This window comes from Alligator sinensis, unplaced genomic scaffold (genome assembly GCF_000455745.1).
Source record: "Alligator sinensis unplaced genomic scaffold, ASM45574v1 scaffold59_1, whole genome shotgun sequence".
NCBI classification, from domain to species: Eukaryota; Metazoa; Chordata; order Crocodylia; family Alligatoridae; genus Alligator; species Alligator sinensis.
The window spans coordinates 1,850,919-1,871,146 of record NW_005841878.1 but is presented as its reverse complement, the minus strand read 5'-3'; the positions used below and the strand labels follow the sequence as shown (position 1 = coordinate 1,871,146).

Genomic DNA, 20,228 nt, shown 5'->3' with positions numbered 1-20,228 from the left:
GTGACCTGGAGGCTGGTGAGGGAGTATTGCCCACAGGAGGGCTGCAATCCCAAAATTCCAGCTTGGAGCATACAGCAAGAAGCAGTCTGGAGGTTTGGAGAGGAACTAAGTGGGGGAGGAGAGTTCTAGGGACCCAGGGAAGGGTTTGGAGCCCAGCTTGAGGGGATGTGTGTGTGGGAGCAAAGAGGGCCCAGGAGCCCAGAGGAAGGGCTAAGTGGAAGGCAATATCAGTGAGTGACTACACTTGGGAAGCATAGGGTGCACTGTAGAGGTGGTTGGAGTCAGGCAACTAGTCCTTAAGGCAGCAACTGCAGACACCTGGCGGTCATTAGAGAGTGATTTGGGAAGCCCTGGGCAGCCTCACTCACATCTAAGTAATATATATCAAAACAGAGTGGGTGAATGAAGGGGTGACTGCCCACAGAATGTGGAGTGGGTTAGAACAGCAGGGACTCCAAGGGTTTCATGGCCATTCGTGGAGATGACCCTGTGATACTATCTAGTCTACATTTCTTGGATTATGAAAATGACATTTAAGACTAGCATTAAAACCCTTGCTAATATCTAGATATATTATGTGCAGGTATGAACAGTTTTAAAAAGATTAGATACAAAGGCATATTTAGAATAAGAAATTATTAGCTCAGTATCTGACTTTTTAAAGGATAAATTATCAGTATCAATTTTTAATACATTACATTTACTTAGATGTATACAACAAAAAATGCAATCTTATACTCTAAATGCAAATATCTAGAACTCTTGGTTCAGAGATAGTACCTTTTATTAGACCAACTGGGAAATTGCAAAAAAATATGTATTTTTATGTAAGCTTTCAGGCTCACACACCCTTCATCAGGCTCGGTGAAAGTTTAAGATGGTAAAGGGCATGTGAGCCCGAAAGCTTGCAGAAAAATACAATATTTTTTTTGCAATTTCTCAGACCAACACGGCTACCAGATATATCCCTGATCTCATATTCTAGGCATTAGTAGAATTAATTTTATTACAACAATTTCAAGAAGAATGAATCATCCTAGAAACCACTAAATACATATCAAGCATAATATTAAGTAAGAAGAAAAACATACAGATGAAAGCTTACTGTGTCAAAAAAGTTAACTTTTATTGGCAAAAAATTATACTTCAGGCAGTGTCCAGGAATACAGCCTAAGAGGAGAGAAAAACCTTTTTTAGCATACTTCTGCCTCTTACATCAGGAATGCTAATGTAGGAGCCAAGGGAGATGCTTTGGACTGGTTTAGTTTTTACCCTGTCTGTAGGCTGCATATTACCAAAGTTTGAGGTAGTAAGACTTGACAGTTCTTTCTTAATTTTGTATAGCAGGGGCCTCTGGACCACATGAGTGGCAAGGAACTGGTCTGTGGGTCAGAGCGGGCCCACAGAACCCTTCACTCCGCTCCCCACATACCGGATCCACCCCACACAGCACTCAGTGTAGCTGGTCTGGGACCCACACTGCATTCAGTGTCCCAGTCCAGCTGAAGTGGGCAACACATGGCTCCTGCCCTGGCTGGACTGCGTTGCACGTGGTACTCCCCCAGCTGATCTGGGACTGTGTTACATGATGCCTGCTCCAGCTGGATCCTGGATCAACTGGAGTGGGCACTGTGTGCGGTGCAGCTCCCAGAGTGGCTGGAATGGGTGCCGTGTGTGGCATGTGCCCTGGGCTCTGCCCATGAGGCTCCAGCATGTGCCTTGTATGGGTCAATTCAGACCTGGGGCACCCCTGCTGTATAGCCACTCTCTGTGTTAAGTATACTAAAACTCAGGGGTTTAATTATTTAAAAAAAAATTTGACCATATTTGTCACTGCAAGTTAAGCCTCTTGAGACTACTGGTGCAAACATTGCTATCTGTTGAAACTCATTTTGTACATGTGAATTGAAATACACGGTAGATAAGGGTTTTGTTGTTGTTCTCAATAATGTCACTACTATTAACAGTAAATTATTTATTATTTGCAATACAGTAATGCTGAGAGGTTAAATGAGGATTGGGGCTACAGCTTGGTGCTGAACACATTTATAATACGCAGTCTTTGCCATGGCAGATTTAAAGATTAATTGGCAAGGGATGCAAGGATTGGATTTATTAAATGGAAGGAAATGGTGTATAGAGAATGAGGATAGGTAGGATAGGTTACATAGGCTGCATGCAGAATTTGCTACTTTTAAATTATTCTGCTTTACATGTTGTCATTTCTTCAGTTTTAAGAACCAAATAAGCAAGTAATATGGCCACCTAACTTTTTAATCATTTTTGTTGAAAGCTTCATCATTAACACTTGAATTAAATTATAATTTTATTTTTCTTGTAGTTTCAGATTCTTTGGGTCAATCTGTCGTCCATCATCTAAGATGGATAATGCAGAAAGATCTTTTGGGGCAGGATGTTTTTCTTATAGGTCCCCCTGGGCCCCTTCGTCGATCCATTGCCATGCAGTATCTGGTAAGTTTTGTTTAAATTATGGAAAACTGAAGTTGTTAACATTGTTTAGTTATTACAGTGTATGTCTGTAAATACTTTATTACTAGAAGATCTTCTGACTGGGTAGTTAGTTGCCAAAGAACTTGTTCCAGGCACATGCTTTTAAAGGTTTTATTGTATTTTATAATGACTAGGAAGAACAAATATTTTAGTCAATATGCTTTTTTGCTTAATTACTATAGGAGAAAAAAGATTTGGTGAACTTGCGTAGTTTCCATATGCTGTTGCAAATGGAAAAACCATCTGTTTTTTGCATTGTGTGCATTACAGAACCAAGATGTCTGCATACAGTAAAAACAAGCCACATTGCTTACCTATACTGTTTGGGAGGATGTTTAGGGAAGAAATACCCTGAGGAAAAGCTATAAGGGGAATGTCCTGTTATTTGGGTAGAGAGAGTAGATGTGCATGTGTGTGGTCCTCCCATGGGATGTAGGAGATGTTTGCCCACACCTATCTCCTTTACTCTGAAGGAACTGCTAGAGATCTTGTATCTTTGCTGCATGGTTTCCTGTTCATCCCATTGTGTTCCAGGGGAACATACTTCACTGGAACAGTGCTGCAAAGGATAGTGTCACTATTTACTCTTATGTGTTTAAAAATATATGCCTTTATTTCTCTCATCATTATTTTTCCTTGTGGGATTTTTTTTTAATAGAAATTTAAATTTCTGTCAGTAGTGTCTGCACCATTAGGGAACTGGTAGCATTAAGATTAAATAGATGTAGAAGAAGTGAAATGGAAATAAATGGCAGTTATTCAGATCTTTATAAGTCTTTTTCATTTGTATTTTTTTCTTACAAATATGTAATAGGATTGCTTAAGAAAGATCTGTTGGTTAGAGATTCACTGCCCTTGCCCATTCAGCTAAAGGCTGAGGACATTTCAAGAATTACTGATTCTGTATACTTATAGAAGATGAGTCTCCCGACTTGACATTTCTCCTATTTCCAAAGTTAAAAAAAACAAGTAGGAGAAAAATCATGAGGGAGAACATTTCAAGCATACTGTGTTAAAAAGCAGTAGCAGCACAAAGTAAGCACTTTCTTTATGGGGGTAATCTTTAACTTTACAGATTTAGGCTGCCCTTAACGATACAATAGCAACGTGAGATAGGAGGAGAAAATTATAGTTCTCAACATACTGACAAAGGTCTGCAAACTCTGTATGTGCACATGATTACAGTTAAAGTTTACAGTAAGTTACTGTTTAAACACCATTGAATGAATCAGGGTGGGAACTTGCTAGAGTTCTAATTAACATGATAGGAAACTTGTGAGTTTGTGTTCAGGATTTCTAGGTTTTGGGTATTTTTTTCACTGTCCATTGCTGGAAAGGTAGCTTGGATAGAATACTTTATAGCTGTTCAGTTTAGAGGATTTATGGCTTGTTATTATGGCTTTTACAACCAGTTTGGGGAAAATAAAAAGGTTATTGAGCAAAAATTCAAACCCTTATGTTGAATGGAGAGCACAGCGGAAACATCTTAAAATTACGAGATATTAAATTTTTGTTTGGAGTCGCTTTAAATGACTTTGCTGTTGTCTAGGGCTCTCCAGGACAATTATACCATTAGGTACATTGTAAAAGTTCAACTACTGGCCTTATAGATTTGTTTTCTGTAATAACTTCACAATCTTGTCTACAGGAGCTGACCAAGCGGGAGGTTGAGTATATTGCACTATCCAGGGACACTACAGAAACTGACCTCAAACAACGCAGAGAGATCCGGGCTGGGACTGCTTTTTATATTGATCAGGCAAGTTGGTATTAGAGCCCAAACTTCTTATTGTTTGCAGCTAGTCCCAAGGAAACTACAATGTAAAATGAATGCACACAGAGTTGTAAATTTTGATTGCCAAAAGATTTATGTGGCATTCTGTTCACATGAGACAAAGATGGACTTCTTGATTTTGCTACTTCTTAAAAACTGTGGACTTCATTCAGCAAAGTACTTAAATGCTGTAGAACTGTTTAAAATTAGACACATATGTATTGTATGTGTGTACTGTAATTGTACTATGTGTTCAAGGCCTAAAGGAGATGAGATTATTGGCATATCCGTAAGTGCATTTCAGGATATTTACAGTCAATATCAAATGATACTGATATAAACAGTTACAGTGTAACTTATGTAGAATTGTTTCCTTTAGAAGAAAACTTGCAGCGATTCAGATAACTTGTATTGTTACAGGTTCAAATAAATGTAACCTTTGTCATTGAGGCTGAGGTGCATTCCTAAGAAATAGTTTCCCTCCCCTTTTTAAAGTGGTTAAACATTATATTTGTCTATAACCTTAAAGGCTAGGGACAGACATTATACATAAACCGGTTTAAGTGATCAGAAACTGGTTTAAACCTGTAACAGAACAGATACTCAGTGCACATAAACCTGTTTGAAAATGACTGAAACAGGTTTGAGATAAACCTGGTTGAATATAGCATCAGACTTAACTGATTTGTGTCAAATCAGTTTATGCAATGTCTGTACCAGACGTCTTCCTGGTTTAAGTTAAATCAGAATCCTCCAGCATCCCACAGGCTTTGCAACTCTGGGCAGGGCTCTGCTCCAGCCCAGGAGGGCTGGCCCCACCCTTCTGCTCTGGCAGAGAGTGCACGTACAACGGGGTCTACCTGGTTTCCTCCTGCTCCCCCCTCCCCCTCACCACTCCCTGCTCAAGGAGGGATTCCCTTCTCCCCTCTGCCTTACACAGACCCTCTCAGCATTATCTAGCATACCACATGCTGGCTACAGCCCATGCTCTGGGAGACTGGACAAAGACAGACAAGACAGTGTTGGCTTAGGGATTTTTAGAGCTGATCAACAGGTAGCTGGTAATATCCATTCCTTGGAAAAAGTTGTTTAAGAAGAGCTTGAATTAATGAGAGAGGCTTTGTTCTGTTTGATAGGGTAATAAATGCTAACAATTCCCTGTGTAACTCCCTGCTGTGTAACTCACTGCTCTGTTATCAACTCCCTGCTGGCTCCCTGCTAGTCAGGAGGGAGGTGGGAACCTCTCCCTAATCAAAGCCTCCTGCCAGGGCCTGACCACACCCCCTCTGCTCAGCATTATAGAAGGGAAGGGAGGGCTGCTCTAGCGCTCCCCGGCTTCAAGCCTGAGCCACTGCAGGCAGGTGCCTGCATTTCTGGAATGAAAAGGGAATTTCTGTCCACCTCTAAATCGGTTCAAGTTTTGCAGGTTAGACAAACATGAAAAGATTGAATCAATTCAGGCTCAGGATTTTTGAATGTCTGTGTGTAGCCAAATAAAGAAGTCTTCATTAAAAGCATTACACACTGTGGTGTTCCATCTACAGCACTGAATCTTTTTAAATCTGTATTTTAATTAAAGGTAAGTAAATGTTTGGGTTATATAATTGTGTACAAAACAATTACAGATCTAATGATTATGATTATAACATGGAATAGTATGCTAGTAATGGAGACATGTTGAATTTTATAAAGATTGTGAGATTCTCAGATAGTAGGCCTTGTATAAATGTAGAACATGGAATGTGGATTTTTCTGAAAAAGCACAGGACTTTTCAGGATGTGTGTGTCAGTAGTCTTGATTGATTTCCTTGGAATAGCTGAATCAGTGTGAAGATTCAGGCATGGTGGAAATCTTGCAGTAGTGTTTCATTCTATTTGTGTTTTTATTCATTGCCCTGGTATCTGAATGCCTGTGAGGCTGGGTTTTTTTCCCACCTTCCCAAGAGAACAGAATGCATCTTTAAAGTGGTCACTAGGAAAGTGTGTAGCCTTTTGTGGGTGTGTAGCCTTTTGTAGGTGGACTTATATATGGTTCTTAGTAGTTCAAAATGGGTGAGACAGTAATATTATTAAAGCTTACACAGTCTTATATTCTTAATTAAACAATTATTTTGCTTTTACTAGCAGCTCATAAGCAGAAATAACTAAAATAGCAAATCCCTGTGGTGGCTGAGCTACAGAAGTTTGTAGACTTCTACCTCCGGGTGGTTGTGAAGATAATGTAGCTGTTTCTAGCTCTAAGTTTAACCAGAGAGAAAGAATAAATACTTTAAGGTTGTTATAGAGACATATCTATTTGGATGTTGTTGGTTTTTTTAACAGAGGGTAGGTTAAACATAATTATTTATCATAAATTTGAGGTTAAAAATATTTTTTTATCATAAGCTTGAGAAATATGAATGATTCGGGAAGAGCAAACTGCATCCCATGGTAAAATACATATTGAAGAAACAAGGGGTTGAATATTTTTACAAATCATTGTGCCTAACTATTTTTATGGGTGTCTTGGGGAATAGAACTATAGTGATAAAGCTATCAGAAAAGCATATTTATTGGAGAGCTCAATTACCTCAAAAACAGAAAACAAAAGGACAAGTATAGTCTTTTGAAATTATGGAACACCTCAATTTGTTTTTACTTTGAACTGTATACTAATGAGTATTTATTTGTTGACTTGAGAGCATTATGTTTTCTTGCCTCTGCCCTGGACCATTAATTTCTCTATTCAGCTTTTAACGGGCAGTTAATGACCTCCAGAAATGATATTGTTGCTGTTATGGAGAGTATTAAGTAACCTCTTGACCTTCTTCTGTAATTTATCATATGTATTATGCTGTGCTTAAGGTAATTAGTCTGAATTGTCTTGTATGACACTTAAACATTCAAATGGCCTCTTCAGATTTCATTGTTTCTACAGGCAGGGGATTTGGCTTACACACAGATTTTTCTCTTTGTTTAACTGTTGCTATTTAGAAACCAAATATAGTTAAATTAGTTCAACCCTTCATGCTCTCCAGATGCATGCTGAATGCTGTTCCTGGTAAACTCAATGGTAAACAGGTACCTATTCATTCAGTTTGGGGAGTCAAAGAAGGAGAGCCAGGGTGCTAGCCACCATAAAAATCCCTTGAGAAGGGGCAGGCAAGCTTTTCCAGCTGTGCACCAGAATGACCCACCATGGGTCAGAGGCAAGTAGGAGCGCAGGAGCTAGGACTCTACTGCCTTCATTTCTCATCTCCTCAGTGGCACGGTACCCACAGCTGAAGCCTCCTCCACCTCCAAATGCTGCCAAAGCCCCACATCTGTGGGCCAGATCCACAGGTTGTTTTGGCCAGATCCAGCCCTCAGGCAATAGGTTGCAGCCCCTTACTGTTGAGTATGGTTGACTGCAGAAATTAGTGTGATTTTACCATGTTGTATTACCTGGGTTTGGGGACAAACTATGGGTGCTCAGAATTTATGTGAATAAGAACCCAGACATTTTCAAGAGTTATGTAGCAGAGGCAGGTATAGAGTACAGTTTTCTAGAGGGGCATTCAGTTATCTTAAACATGAGATGATTTATTTCCTGCAAAACCCTATTCCCTTTACCACAAGTCTTATAATTTCTTTAAAAAAGAGAGGAAAAAAAACTTGGCATCCTAAAGGCATGCTACCTCATTCATTATATAATCCAAAACCATTCCCATTCAATCCAACCTATCATCCTTACCAAATGGAACAAGGATCATATGGGAAAAGTAGTACACGGTCAGGTTATTAAAGATTGCAAATGGTGGATTGAATTTTCAAATATGGCATATTTTGTCCACAGAGCTAGTAATTGTGTATAGTACTTTCTTATTTTATGTTTGCAAATGCATTGTTAGATATGCCATTTGGCGCATGTGCAAAATATGTAAGCATCTTAGTATTTAATACAATGGTTTTGTATCCTTGATTGCATGTTTTTATAACAGGGAAAATATTTACGGTGATTTGATTGCAGAAGATAGCAGGGGAAAAAAAGAATTTCTACCTTAGGCTGTAAGACTTGTGTGGTAATCAATTAAATGTAAAAAATGACAATAATGACAACTAAGCTATCCTGTCTTGAAAGTCAACATGACAGGAAGCCCTGTAAGCTAGCACCACGCAGAACAGAGTTTGGTTTCTGTTAATCAGAAAGGATCAGAAAGCTGATTAAAAAAATTAAATGAGACGTGGAATTAGTTGCATGAATTCGTTGAGGTGATCAAATTAAAGATTTTATGCCTTTTACACTCAGTATACACCTATGAAAAGGCTGTGGAAAATGGTTTAGACTTTTTGAACTAGTTAATTGCTAGATGTAAATTATGTAAATCCATGATTGACTGTAGATGTCAGTGTTTAAAAACTCCACTGCATTAGGGTAACCACACTAAGGCCAATAGCTATTTAGTATAGCTGTGATTATTATTCCGTACTGTTCGTACCTGTTTCTTGGCATGTACGTGTAATATTAGTATGAAAGGGGGCCATCCTGGGGCTGGGTCTCATGTTAGCACACCTACCTGTCTAAGTAAGGCAGTTTGCCCAGTCTCTCCTGCCACGACTTGCTGTTCCCAAAGCTGGTATATAAATACAGGAGGTTTCCCATTTTACTGCCCTGATGCCAGGGAGTGCTGTACACAACTCTGACCTCCCGTTATCAGGTCCCATGCATTGTAGATGGCATCCTTAATTCGCTCTATGCTCTGGCTTGAGGCCAAGCCAGACTCAGCTCCTTGCTAGGCCTCATACATATGTCCTTTCACTCTGCCCCATTGGGCCTAACTCATACTGCCCCCTTCTCACTGGGGCGCCTCACACTCCAGCCTCTCTCACCGGGCCTCTAACATGCTGCCACTCACTGGGCCACACCCAACCTGCCTTGTTCCCTTGAGCGACTGCATGGGCCATCAGACTTGTCTACTCATACTCCTTAGCGGGCCGGCATGCAGCCTCTCGGGCCCTCTTGCGACCCTCATCTGAATGGTGACCCACCAATTCGCCTCACCCTGGGCAGAGCTCTGACCCAAGCCCCTCTGTTTTTAAGGGGTAATGGTTTTAAGCTGCAGCAGAGAAAATTTAGGTTAGAGGTTAGGAGGAATTTGCAGACCATGAGAGTGGTCAAGCATTGGGACCAGTCTACCTAGAGAGCTTATCGTATCTTCATCCCTGGGAAGTCTGAAGAGCAGGTTATACAGACTCTTGGCTGGGATGGTTTAGTCAGGGATGATCCTGCATTGAGCAGGAGGCTGGACTAGATGACCTTGCAAGTTCATCAAGTACATTTTCCTAAGATTGTCAATGAAAGGATGCATGGCAAAGAACCAGTCACTACTTACCTTTCAGAAATTATTCTGCCTTCACCATATGCCAGTGCCTGTTGGTGTCCTTTAAGGTACTAAAACGTTGAGATGGAGCACTCAGACTAATCAAGATACATGGTAATATATCTCTATCTGATATCGAAAGAATATCTATGCTGTAGTATTGTATGTCAGTTTTCCTCTCTTTGTATTACATGTAAATAATCCAGTATTCTCAATACTTCCCATGATAAAAAAAAAGAAGTGCTTTGTCATATTTGATGATAATGTGCAAAGACAACTCAGACTTGTAGGAAATTTTTCTTATCAGTGGTAAAATACATAGATTCAGAAGTGGTATTTTTATTTATTTAAATGCCACTTCAAGTGCTTGGTTTTATTTTTGGTTTGCTTTTTTGTGTAAAAGATATTTAAACCAATAATTAATTATTCCTATTATAATTTTCCAGAAGACTGCTAGTTTTTCCTTTGGGGATGCAGTGTGATATAGAACTTTTAAAATTGATTAAGCCTAATAAATTTTTCTCTCTTCTCAGTACTCCATTACAAGTGCAAATATGCTTCTCTTTCGATCACTTTCCAGGACAGAAAAGACCCTAGTGCATTTTGGGAACATGATTATGTTTTGGGCTCTGAAGTGACCAAAACAGAACCTTTAAAGCAGGAAAATCATTAAGATAGGGCAGACAGTATTTCGTCACAAAAGAGGGGGTAAAGGTATTGGAGAGAGGAACAATGATGAAAAAAATAACCCTCCAAGTTATTCTTCCAGCCTTATCCCTAGTACTTATTTTTTTCTGAGAATATTTGATTGGCATTATATGAGAATGATGCGATGAAGAGGAAGCAAATTTGGTACATCATAAGTGAAAAAAGAAGATACAATAGGACTAAATAATGTTCTAAAATACAAAATTTATAAGGTTGTACACAAAATAAAATAAAATTTTGGGTCTTTTTATGTATTGTCCTATAATTCACACATGATTCTGTTGCTCAAAATGAGTAAATTTTCTCATCTGTCTCCATACTACAAGTGCACTATGGTGGGTGGTCTAAAAGAGTAGACATACTCTAACCTAGTGATTTTATAACCCCAAGTGATGCAAATCGTTTTTAAGGGTACCACACAATATTAGCCCTGTTAGGTGTGCAAATACCTACACATGATTCATAAGATAAACCCAGGGGTTTTAAATAGGAATACATATAAAACATGGATTCTTATTTAAACAGTGTCAGAAATATTCTGGCCTTGTGTGGTCTTCTGGCTAAGTACAGACATTCAGCCTGAGGCTAAATAGATTCAATCTTCACCAGTTAGTCTAAGCTGCGTAGATTGAACTGATAAGTAAGTGAACAGACCTTCATTTTGAGTCTGGAAATGCAGCCACATGCCTGCAGTGGCTCAGGCCAGAAGTCGGGAGGGGTGTTAGAGCATGCCAACTGCTTAGTTGGAGCAGACAGCTTGGGCCAAGCCTAGTCCACCTGCCCTGCAAGGTGGGGTTTGCAGGGCAGGTGCAAAGCATCCTATGATGCTGGGGAATTGTGAATTAACTTGAATCTGGAGGGGATCTGGGACAGAAGTTAAATAGTGCTCACCGGCTTCTGGACTGAGCCACTGCAGGCATGCGGATACATTTCTGGAATCAAAATGACAGTCTGTTCACTTACTGATCAGTTCAATATAAGCAGCTTAGACTAACCTGCAAAGATTGAATTGATTCAGCCTCTGTCTTTTTGACTGTCTGTCTTAGCCAGAAGGGAAAAGCAGCCACTGCTGTGAATTTTTTATCTGCACCCTCGCTACCAGCCCCAGCAGCAGCATGAAGAGAACAAAGATGGAGTGGGGTTTAATTCCCGCCTCCATCCCCTGTCCCAGCAGCATGGACCTGAGCTGGGGTCTGCCTGACCAGGGCGCAGCAGCCCATGTCAGGGTCAGCAGGGTGGGGTTTATTCTCACCTATATCCCCTCTCCCCCTGAGGGAGTGCAGCTGGGGTCTGGCAGCCACAGTTGCTGCCTCTGCCGCTTGCACTTGGCCAGCAGAACCTGGCTGGGATTCCCCAGGGGGAGAGGGGATGAAGTGGGGAATAACCCCCTCCCTGCCACCTTTGCCTCAGGGGAGCCATGCCAGCTAGTGTCTGGCCATGACTCCACCCCTGCTGCTGGAATGGTGAGGGGGTAGCAATCCTAATGGGGCAGCAGCCCCTGTGATGATGGTGTCCCTGGGAACGCAAGCCTCTTCCCGGTGGGGATCGTACTGCCATAGACTGTGTGGGTCAAGCAGTGGTGGCAGTGCTGGGAAGCTTGGGGGGCTATGGCCACCCTAAATTTGGCTTAGCCCCCATAGCCACCCATCCCTGCCCTGTTGCCACTGCTGCTCACCCTGCGTAGGCTGCAGCAGCTATGCCTGCCCTGCTCCCACCTGCAGTGTATGGAAAACATTCTGGGCCAGTGCCTGGCCATGCCTCTGCCACTGCCACCTGCAGCAGCGAGGGGGAGGGGGACCCTGACACGGGCTGTTCCACCCCAGCCAGGCAGTCCCTGGCTTGGGTCCATACCAGTGGGACAGGGGATGGACAGGGAATTAAACCCCGCTCTATTTCTGTATGCTTCACGCTGCAACCAGGTCATAATGAATCGAGCTGGAGAGTGGGGCACAATGCCTCACAGGGGCTACTGCACTCCTGCCTGGCAGACTCTGGCTGGAGTCTTTGCTGGGAAAGGTTGGGGAAGGGGGAATAAACCTCTTTCATAGATTGATTCATAGATTGTTAGGGCCTGGAAGGGACCTTGCAGATCATCAGGTGCAGACACCTGCTCTAGGCAGGAAGACAACTGGGGTTAAGTGACCCCAGCAAGGTGTTCAGTCTCCTCTTGAAAACCTCCAGGGTAAGTGACTACCACCTCTGGAGGGATTTTATTTTACAGTCTGGACACACTGACTGTGAAGGAGCTTTTCCTGGTATTAAGCCTGAAGCGGCCTTCCAGGAGTTTGGATCCATTGATCCTGGTCTTCCCCGGAGGTGCCCTTGTGAACAGTTGTGCACCAAGCTCCTGATGTACTCCTCTAATATAGCGGTAAGCCGCTATTAAGTTCCTTCTCAACCTTCTCTTCTTTAGACTAAAGAGGTCCAGGTCCCTCAACGTGTCCTTGTATGGCTTGCTTTGCAAGTCCCTGATCATACGGGTGGCTCTTCTCTGGACCCTCTCAAGTTTTTCCACGTCCTTATTGAAGTGTGGCACCCAGAACTGGATGCAGTACTCCGACTGTGGTCTCACCAGTACTGCGTACAGAGGGAGTATCACTTCCGTAGTTTTATGCGAGATGTATCGGTTGATGCATGCCAGCGTATTGTTTGCCCTGCTGACCACCAACTTGCACTGATGGCTCATATTCATATGATGGTCAATCATTACCCTTTGGTTCCTTTCGGCCATGGTGTAAGTTGAGCTGTCATCACTGGGCCTATATGTATGTTGAAAGTTGTTTGCCCACAGATGGAGCACCTTACACTTGGAAGTATTAAACTTCATCTGGTTCTGGTCTGCCCAAGTCTTGAGCCTGTCCAGGTCCACCTGTATCTGCAACCTATCTTGTAGTGTGACTGCACTGCCCCATAACTTGGTTACATTTGCGAACTTGGCCAGTGAGCTTTTCACTCCCCCATCCAAATCATTGATAAAGATGTTGAAAAGCACCGGTCCAAGCACGGACCCCCAAGGTACACCCCTGGTCACTTCGCACCAGGATGACGCAGATCCGTTCATGAGAACTCTCTGTGTCCTACCATGTAGTCAGTTTCCCACCCACTGAACTGTTGAGCAGCTGAGCCCAGAATCTTCCAGTCTTCCCACAAGGATATCATGGGATACTAGATCAAAAGCCTTTTGGAAGTCTAGGTATATAATGTCTACCACATCTTCTGCGTCCAGGTGATGAGAGACCTGATCATAGAAGGAGATGAGATTCGTAAGACAAGACTCACCCACGACAAAGCCATGCTGCTGTCATTCAGAATCTTACCTTCTGCTAGCGTATCGCACATAGATTCTTTAATGAGCTTTTTCAGGATTTTCCCTGGGATAGAGGTTAGGCTAGTTGGCACAGTTGCCTGGATCCTCCCTCTTCCCCTTCTTGAGGATGGGCACAATGTTGGCCCTCTTCTAGTCATCAGGGATTTCCCCAGTGCACTACGAATTCTGAAAGAGCTTTGTCAGGGGTTCCATGATGACCTCAGCCAGCTCCTTCAACACTCTTGGATGGAGTCCATCTGGTCCTGCTGACTTATAAATGTATAGCTTCCCTGCCTCCTTCACCTTAGCGGGGGCTGGCATCCCCACCCCTGCTCCAGCTAGAAATCAGAGGGACGGAGCCAGCCCTTCTCCATTGGAGTAAACAGCCCAGCCCAGAGCTGCAGAGCATGCTGGGATGCTGGGGGACTCTGGTTTAACTTAAACCAGGAAGGGTTCTGGGACAGAAGTTCCATAAACTTGACCTCATCAGACTGACCGATTTGACCTCAGTCAGTCTGATACTACATTCAGCCAGTTTTGTCTCAAACCGGTTTTGGGCATTTTAAAACTGGTTTATGTGCACTAAACAGAACTTCTGTTCTGTTACAGGTTTAAACAAGTTTCTGATCACTTAAACCAGTTTATGTGTAACTGTTGGCTACAAAGCACGAACTCACAGAATCATCATAAAATTCTAGTTTATTGTACGGATGCAAAAGTCAGACCATAAATCTTGGTGCTGATCCCCTCAAACACACACAAACACACACACACACACACACACACTAGCTAGCTAGCTAGCTAGCTATGAACACTAAGCACTAGTGTCAAGATATACCTATCCCCAAGCGCTGGAGTCTGCCATTGATGGCCAGTCGAGGCTTCCTTCAGTGCGATGTTGCTGCAGAACGGGGTCGCTGGTTGGTCCTTCTCCCTGGACAGGCAGAGTACTGGTCAGGTTAAAAAGGGTGCCCTTGGGGGTCATTCTTTGCTGCCTTTTATCCCTCTCTGGCAGACTTTGGTGACTCCCCAATTCTCGGGTTTACCCAATCCAGGGGTTGTTGACCTCGAGGGACGTCCCTCTTGGTAGCTGCTGGATGGCAGCTATCAGCCCCAGGGGTCACGTCTGCATGTATGTGCAGTCTTAGGAGTCCATTGATGAATTTTGATTGATTCACTGCCATGATGAGTAGAGCTCCGGAAGTGGTTGATTGGGGGTATTTCAGCCCCAAGGGTCTGTTTCCAGCATTGATTAGTTCAAACCGGGGCTTCCACACCTTCAACAGTGAAGTTTCTGGGAAGTCCTGGCTCTTTATTGATTCTTTCCTCTTCTTGGTCTGTAGTTTTGTAGGTGTTAATTGCCGCTCATTAACATGCTTATCCAGACTAGCTACTGTTACACAATCAACCATGATTCATTCAGGGGCCCGCTCCATATTGAGATTCCTGCCCTTGCTAACATTGTTACGTGGTACAACTTACTTTTAAACTTAAAGTACATTTGTAAAAGCATCTACAAGCTCTATTTTCACTACAAATATACCTTATAAAAATAATAATGATATAATAAAAGAAAGAGAGCAAGGAAGGAAGAAAAGGTAGAAAAGAGAAAGCATCCCCAAAAGGGGGCAAATGCTAAAAGAGGGGCTTTTGCCATATGGAGGAGCTTCACATTTGAGGCGGGGAGCAGACAAAAGGGATTTCTTGCTACATTATTTCCCGTCAGGGTGATGTCGCTATAATATTTGGCCTAATGCTTTAGTCTCATCTATTTTAGCATGGACAGTACGTAGGGTGGCAATGAGTTTACAGTACAGGAATATAGTTAGGAATGTTAAAATTTCATTAGGGTGAAGAGTATTACAATGGGGTGGATCATGAGGTTCAGGATACCAGTGGCAGTTGGGGACCAGCCAAGGAGGGTTTCTCAGGGGCTGTACTGGGTGACTTCTTTGATTTTGGTGAGTACCTGGGTGACTCGGTGGTTATTAGTTTAGATGATAGTATAGGTTTTGTTGACTTGGGACTGTAATGCTTGCAGGGCATGTTGGAGTTCTGGGTGTGTGGTAGCATGTCTGAGGGCTTGAGGGGATATACCTAGGTGGACTGGGGTAAGTGTAAATTTTAAAAGGCTGTACTGTGGGGTGATTGACTGATGTAATATGGTTCTCTTTCTGTACTGAATGTCACACCCAGTGATGGATCTGACATTACATAGATACTGTGTTGCAGGCCAGTAATATTATAAAATTCATTCATTGTAATGGATTGACAAAGGGTACGGACACAAACACATCCAAAACCAATGCTCACAAGTAGGGATTGAGCACTGGGGTCTTTGAACATTACATAGGGACGAATTGAAAAATCAGGGTCAAAACAAAGGGTTTGGGACTGTAACAAATTCTTCACAAAGGAAACCGGAGCCAGCATCCTCACAGTTATTGACTGTGATGGCTTTAAATTGGTCATTAGGTTGTTTTAGAGTCCAATGTTTGCCTGTTTGTGGGATTATGTTCCCAATGTTATTATTGGGAACACTTGATTTATTTTACCACTAACCACCCCCATGATTATAAGATTGATGGACAACAAATTTGGATCAAACTTGAATTGTATTAGCCGGTTATAAGGGGTTAACTGTGGAGACTGCCTGGTTTCCTTTCTTAACAGATTTTGTAGTTCTAGGGGGATGTGTCCTTTCAGGCCTTGGAGTATGATACTTTTAATTACGTCTAGGTACCATACCTGGGCCTGGGTGCATATGAGGGCAAGAGAGGTGTTTTGCCCTAGGGCTATGCTTGCTTCAGTTAGGGTGTGGGAATCCTGGGAAGCTACTTGAGTCATCCACTGCATAAGGGAGACAATAGAGACACTTAACTGAATAGAGGTTTCAAAATTGTCCCTTGTAGATCCGTCCAAGTGGTGAAGCAGATTTCCCACAGTTGCCAATCTGTTCTGGAGCACCTCTGTGTTTATGGTATTACGGATACTGGTGCCAGTCCCAATTGCTCCCAGCACTGTGTCTAGTGATTGTTGGTGTCATGGGCCACTGGATCCAGGGCTGTTGGAGGGCTCATATGTGACCTGCTGAGTCCATGCCTGCCATCCAGCACTTAGCGGGATGACATAATTGGCACACTGTGAATACAACTTGGTGATGCTGTGGGATTGCAGATTGATAGTGACATTCCATAGGGGTTGTGTCATATTAGTCAATAAAGGTTTACTGATATCCTGCGTTACTATGAAAGGTCCAATCTCATGTCTTTCTGCTTTGTCATGGATTATGATTTCTGTCACTAGGATTGGGGAGTCCTTGGAAGTAGAAGCTTCCCACAGTCCAGAGCTGGATAACGAGAAGTCATACACTAGGGTGCCACAGCTGGATAAGGGACATTCCTCAGGGCAGTTGGGGGCATTGAGGGTAGAATCTATGGGTTCAGATTTTGGATGGGTCAATTGATAGCCAACTGTCCTTGTGGAGAGCTGATGGTCATTTGTGCTAGGACGTCTGGACTAGTACTCTTGCTGCCCCAGCACACCTAGATGGTGTGTTCCCCAGCAGGCAGGGGACTGGAAAGGTTCCACGCTATACAGGAACAGTGGGGAGGTGGTGGTAGAGAGGGTACGGTTGTGGACACTGTGGGGGCAGGTGTGAGTCTGGGCGAACGAATCAGTCTAAAAGCACGGGAGTGCCCTGTACACCCATTCAGTCCATCCTGCATCCACCCTGGCATTACCCTTCCTTCTGCTGGAATGGGAATTCTGGCGGTTCTCCAGAATTTATCACCCTAGTAATCCTGGATTTCCCTACCAGGATTCAATCCTACATGATCACACTCTGCAGGGGGATCGCACATACACTTGAGAAAAATGACAAGGTGGGAGGAATCATTCAGGTTAAATTAATTTATGCCATTCCGAATCTGCCAGGAGTGGGCTGCCCAAAGTTTAGCCTTTCTGCCAGCCACTGTAGGTCCTGGATGCCTTTCTGGTCAGCCACTGTAGGTCCTGGATGCCTTTCCCGGCTGGCATCACAGCTAGCCACCTCCAGACAGCATTTGACACCTTTGCTTTCTGATGTCAGTTCACTGTTTGAATCACAGTGAAGGCTGGCAGTAAGCAGGAGGATCCACATGCAAAGGATTCCCCACAGACCTAGGATCTCCATGTTGAAAGCTTTAGCACTTAGAACAAAACAAAACAAAACAGAATTGGCTCAGGAGGGTAGGGGAAAAGAATTGGGTAAATTAGTCAGAGGTGTGTGCCTGCTTTAATGCAAGTCTTTGTAGATTGGTGGGGTGACTACTTATAAGAGTGTGGCCATCATAATTCAAGGACTTCTCTGGCCTTTCCCTGCCTCAACATCGGGGTGAGCACTGATCAGTTTGTCCGATGCGTATTTTCCAACAGCACAGAGCTGTTCCTTCCTGCTGGAAAGGGTGGCCGGCAGGGTTAAGAGATAGTTTACCTGGTTCCTCAAAGGTCGGGTGGTTTTACTCCTTCACTTTTCAAACCGCCCTTCTCATGATGAAGGGAAGTATCCTATTAGGACAAGGCTAGATTCAAGGTTAGGTTTATTCTGCCCCTTTGAACAGTTTCAGTTGTGACACATGTACTCATTTCCCAGATTCTCTTTTATCAATTTGGACCACAGTTGGGCTCAATCGATTAATGATAGTGAACCATTTGGACTCTAGGACATATGCCTTGGGGTGAGTCTAAGATACATGACCAACTGTCCAATTTCCCATAGCCTGGGAAGCTGTTCGAGCTGCTTATCCATCTGCAGCCGAGCTTGCTGGATAGCCTCATTAATCTGCAGCTCCTGCTGCCTCAAACGATATGGGAGCTCTTTTACCCATTCAATAGTTTTTGTGGGCTGTGGATTGTCCAGGCTGTCTAGGTATGGGATAAGCCCGGTGGGTATTAGAGCCATCCGTTTGCCAAATAGAATCTGGTAGGGCTGGAGGCTGGTTCCCAAGCAGTTCCCGCTCTGGAGAGTAGCTAAGATCAAAGGAAGTTTAAGATCCCAATCTGTACCTGTTATATTTACCACCTTCCTTAATGACTCCTTAATTGTCCTATTCATCTGCTCTACCTGCCCAGAAGCTTGAGGGTGGTGAGGAATGTGCCACTTCTGCCTGATGCCTAAGGTTTTCAGCAGCTATTTGACAACAGCTCCGGTGAAATGGGGACCTCGGTCTGAGTCAATAATTTTAGGGGCCCCAAACCTGCATATTACTTCTGTCCACAGCTTTTTTGCTGTGGTTTCAGCAGTCTGGGTATGTATGGGGAATGCCTCATCCCATCCACTGAAGGAATCTATGATCACCAGCAGATACTGGTTTCCCCTGGCTGTGTGGGGAAGTTTATCAGTGTAATCCATTTGGATTCATTGCCATGGGACCACTATCTTCTGGTGAAGTAGCCCCGTGTCCTTTGGTTTCGCTCCCTCCCCTGCACAGTGTAAGCAGTTCTGCACCCACTTCTTGACACCTTTAGACATCCCTGGCCAGTAAGCAATCTCCTGCACCCTGGCTGTAGTGGCTTCGGGTGCTTCATGTCAGAGACTGTGACAGGCACTAATAATTTCCTCTCTGCAATCCAGGAGTGGCACCCATCTAACCTCCCCAGTTCCCTGATGAACAGCATACTCCTCCTGAATTTTCCAATTTTGGTGGCTTGAGGACTGGGTTTGTATTGCTGAGATATCCTCCTGTGCCCCTTTCTTTGCTGCAGCATCTGCTAATTGGTTCATTTTGGCATCTAAGGTGTCAGCCTTTTGATGACCCTTAACATGTCGAATGCATAGTGAGGATGGATATCTTTGAATCCATTCCCAAATTGCCTGCCAGTCAGTCTTTTGAGCAATTTACTTGACATCAGCGGTATGCCAATTAGCTTTGTTCCAATTGTATACCCAATGTAACAGAGCATTAACATAGAAGTTTGAATCAGTGTAGATCTATAGTTTCCCTTCAGGTGGGCTATGCTGTTTAAGGAGTTCCCTTATGGCTCTCACTTCAGCAGCTTGTGCTGAATACCCCGGTGGCTAGGGCCCCCCTATCTGATCATTATTTAAAACTACATCTATATTCATCTCTTGGGGTCCCTCTGGGAACTGGATACATGCAGTTACCCCCTTACACACAACCCCAGCTGTTTCCTGCCCCATGAAGGACCGGAGTATGATTCAATCGGTTTCAAACTGCTTCAGGTCCCATTTTCTTCCAAATACATTTAGCGCAGCTCCGGTATCCAGGAGTGCACTGGTATGCCCTTGGGTTCCCACCGTAATGGGTATTCTGGGTCTCCCTCCTGAATCCCAATTGAGGGTCTCCAACTTTTCCCATGAGCCTGGACTTTGCTCACAGGTCCTGCCACAGGGGCCCCGCCAGTGCTCTTCAGGGACTGGTGCTGAGGCTGCAATTCTATTAGACTGGGAAGGTGCTGCTCCTGCTGCACTCAGCTCTGCCATCCTGATAAGCAGCTCGGCCAGATGCTTCCCATTCCACTTTTCTTTGGTTTCCCCATGATGCATTAAAAATTTCCACACTGCTGCCCGAATCCCATTGTCCCCCTC

General features: G+C 43.4%; 1 protein-coding gene across 1 annotated transcript in view; it reads left to right on the top strand.

Annotated features, from left to right (window-relative positions):
• VWA8 (von Willebrand factor A domain containing 8) overlaps positions 1–20,228 on the top strand; it is a 313,781-nt gene that overhangs the window by 38,277 nt on the left and 255,276 nt on the right. Inside the window, exons 3-4 of the mRNA XM_025196153.1 lie at positions 2,342–2,472; positions 4,160–4,270. Of these exons, the coding sequence (XP_025051938.1) occupies positions 2,389–2,472; positions 4,160–4,270 (195 nt within the window). The 5' untranslated portion in view covers positions 2,342–2,388. The remainder of the gene's footprint in view (positions 1–2,341; positions 2,473–4,159; positions 4,271–20,228) is intronic.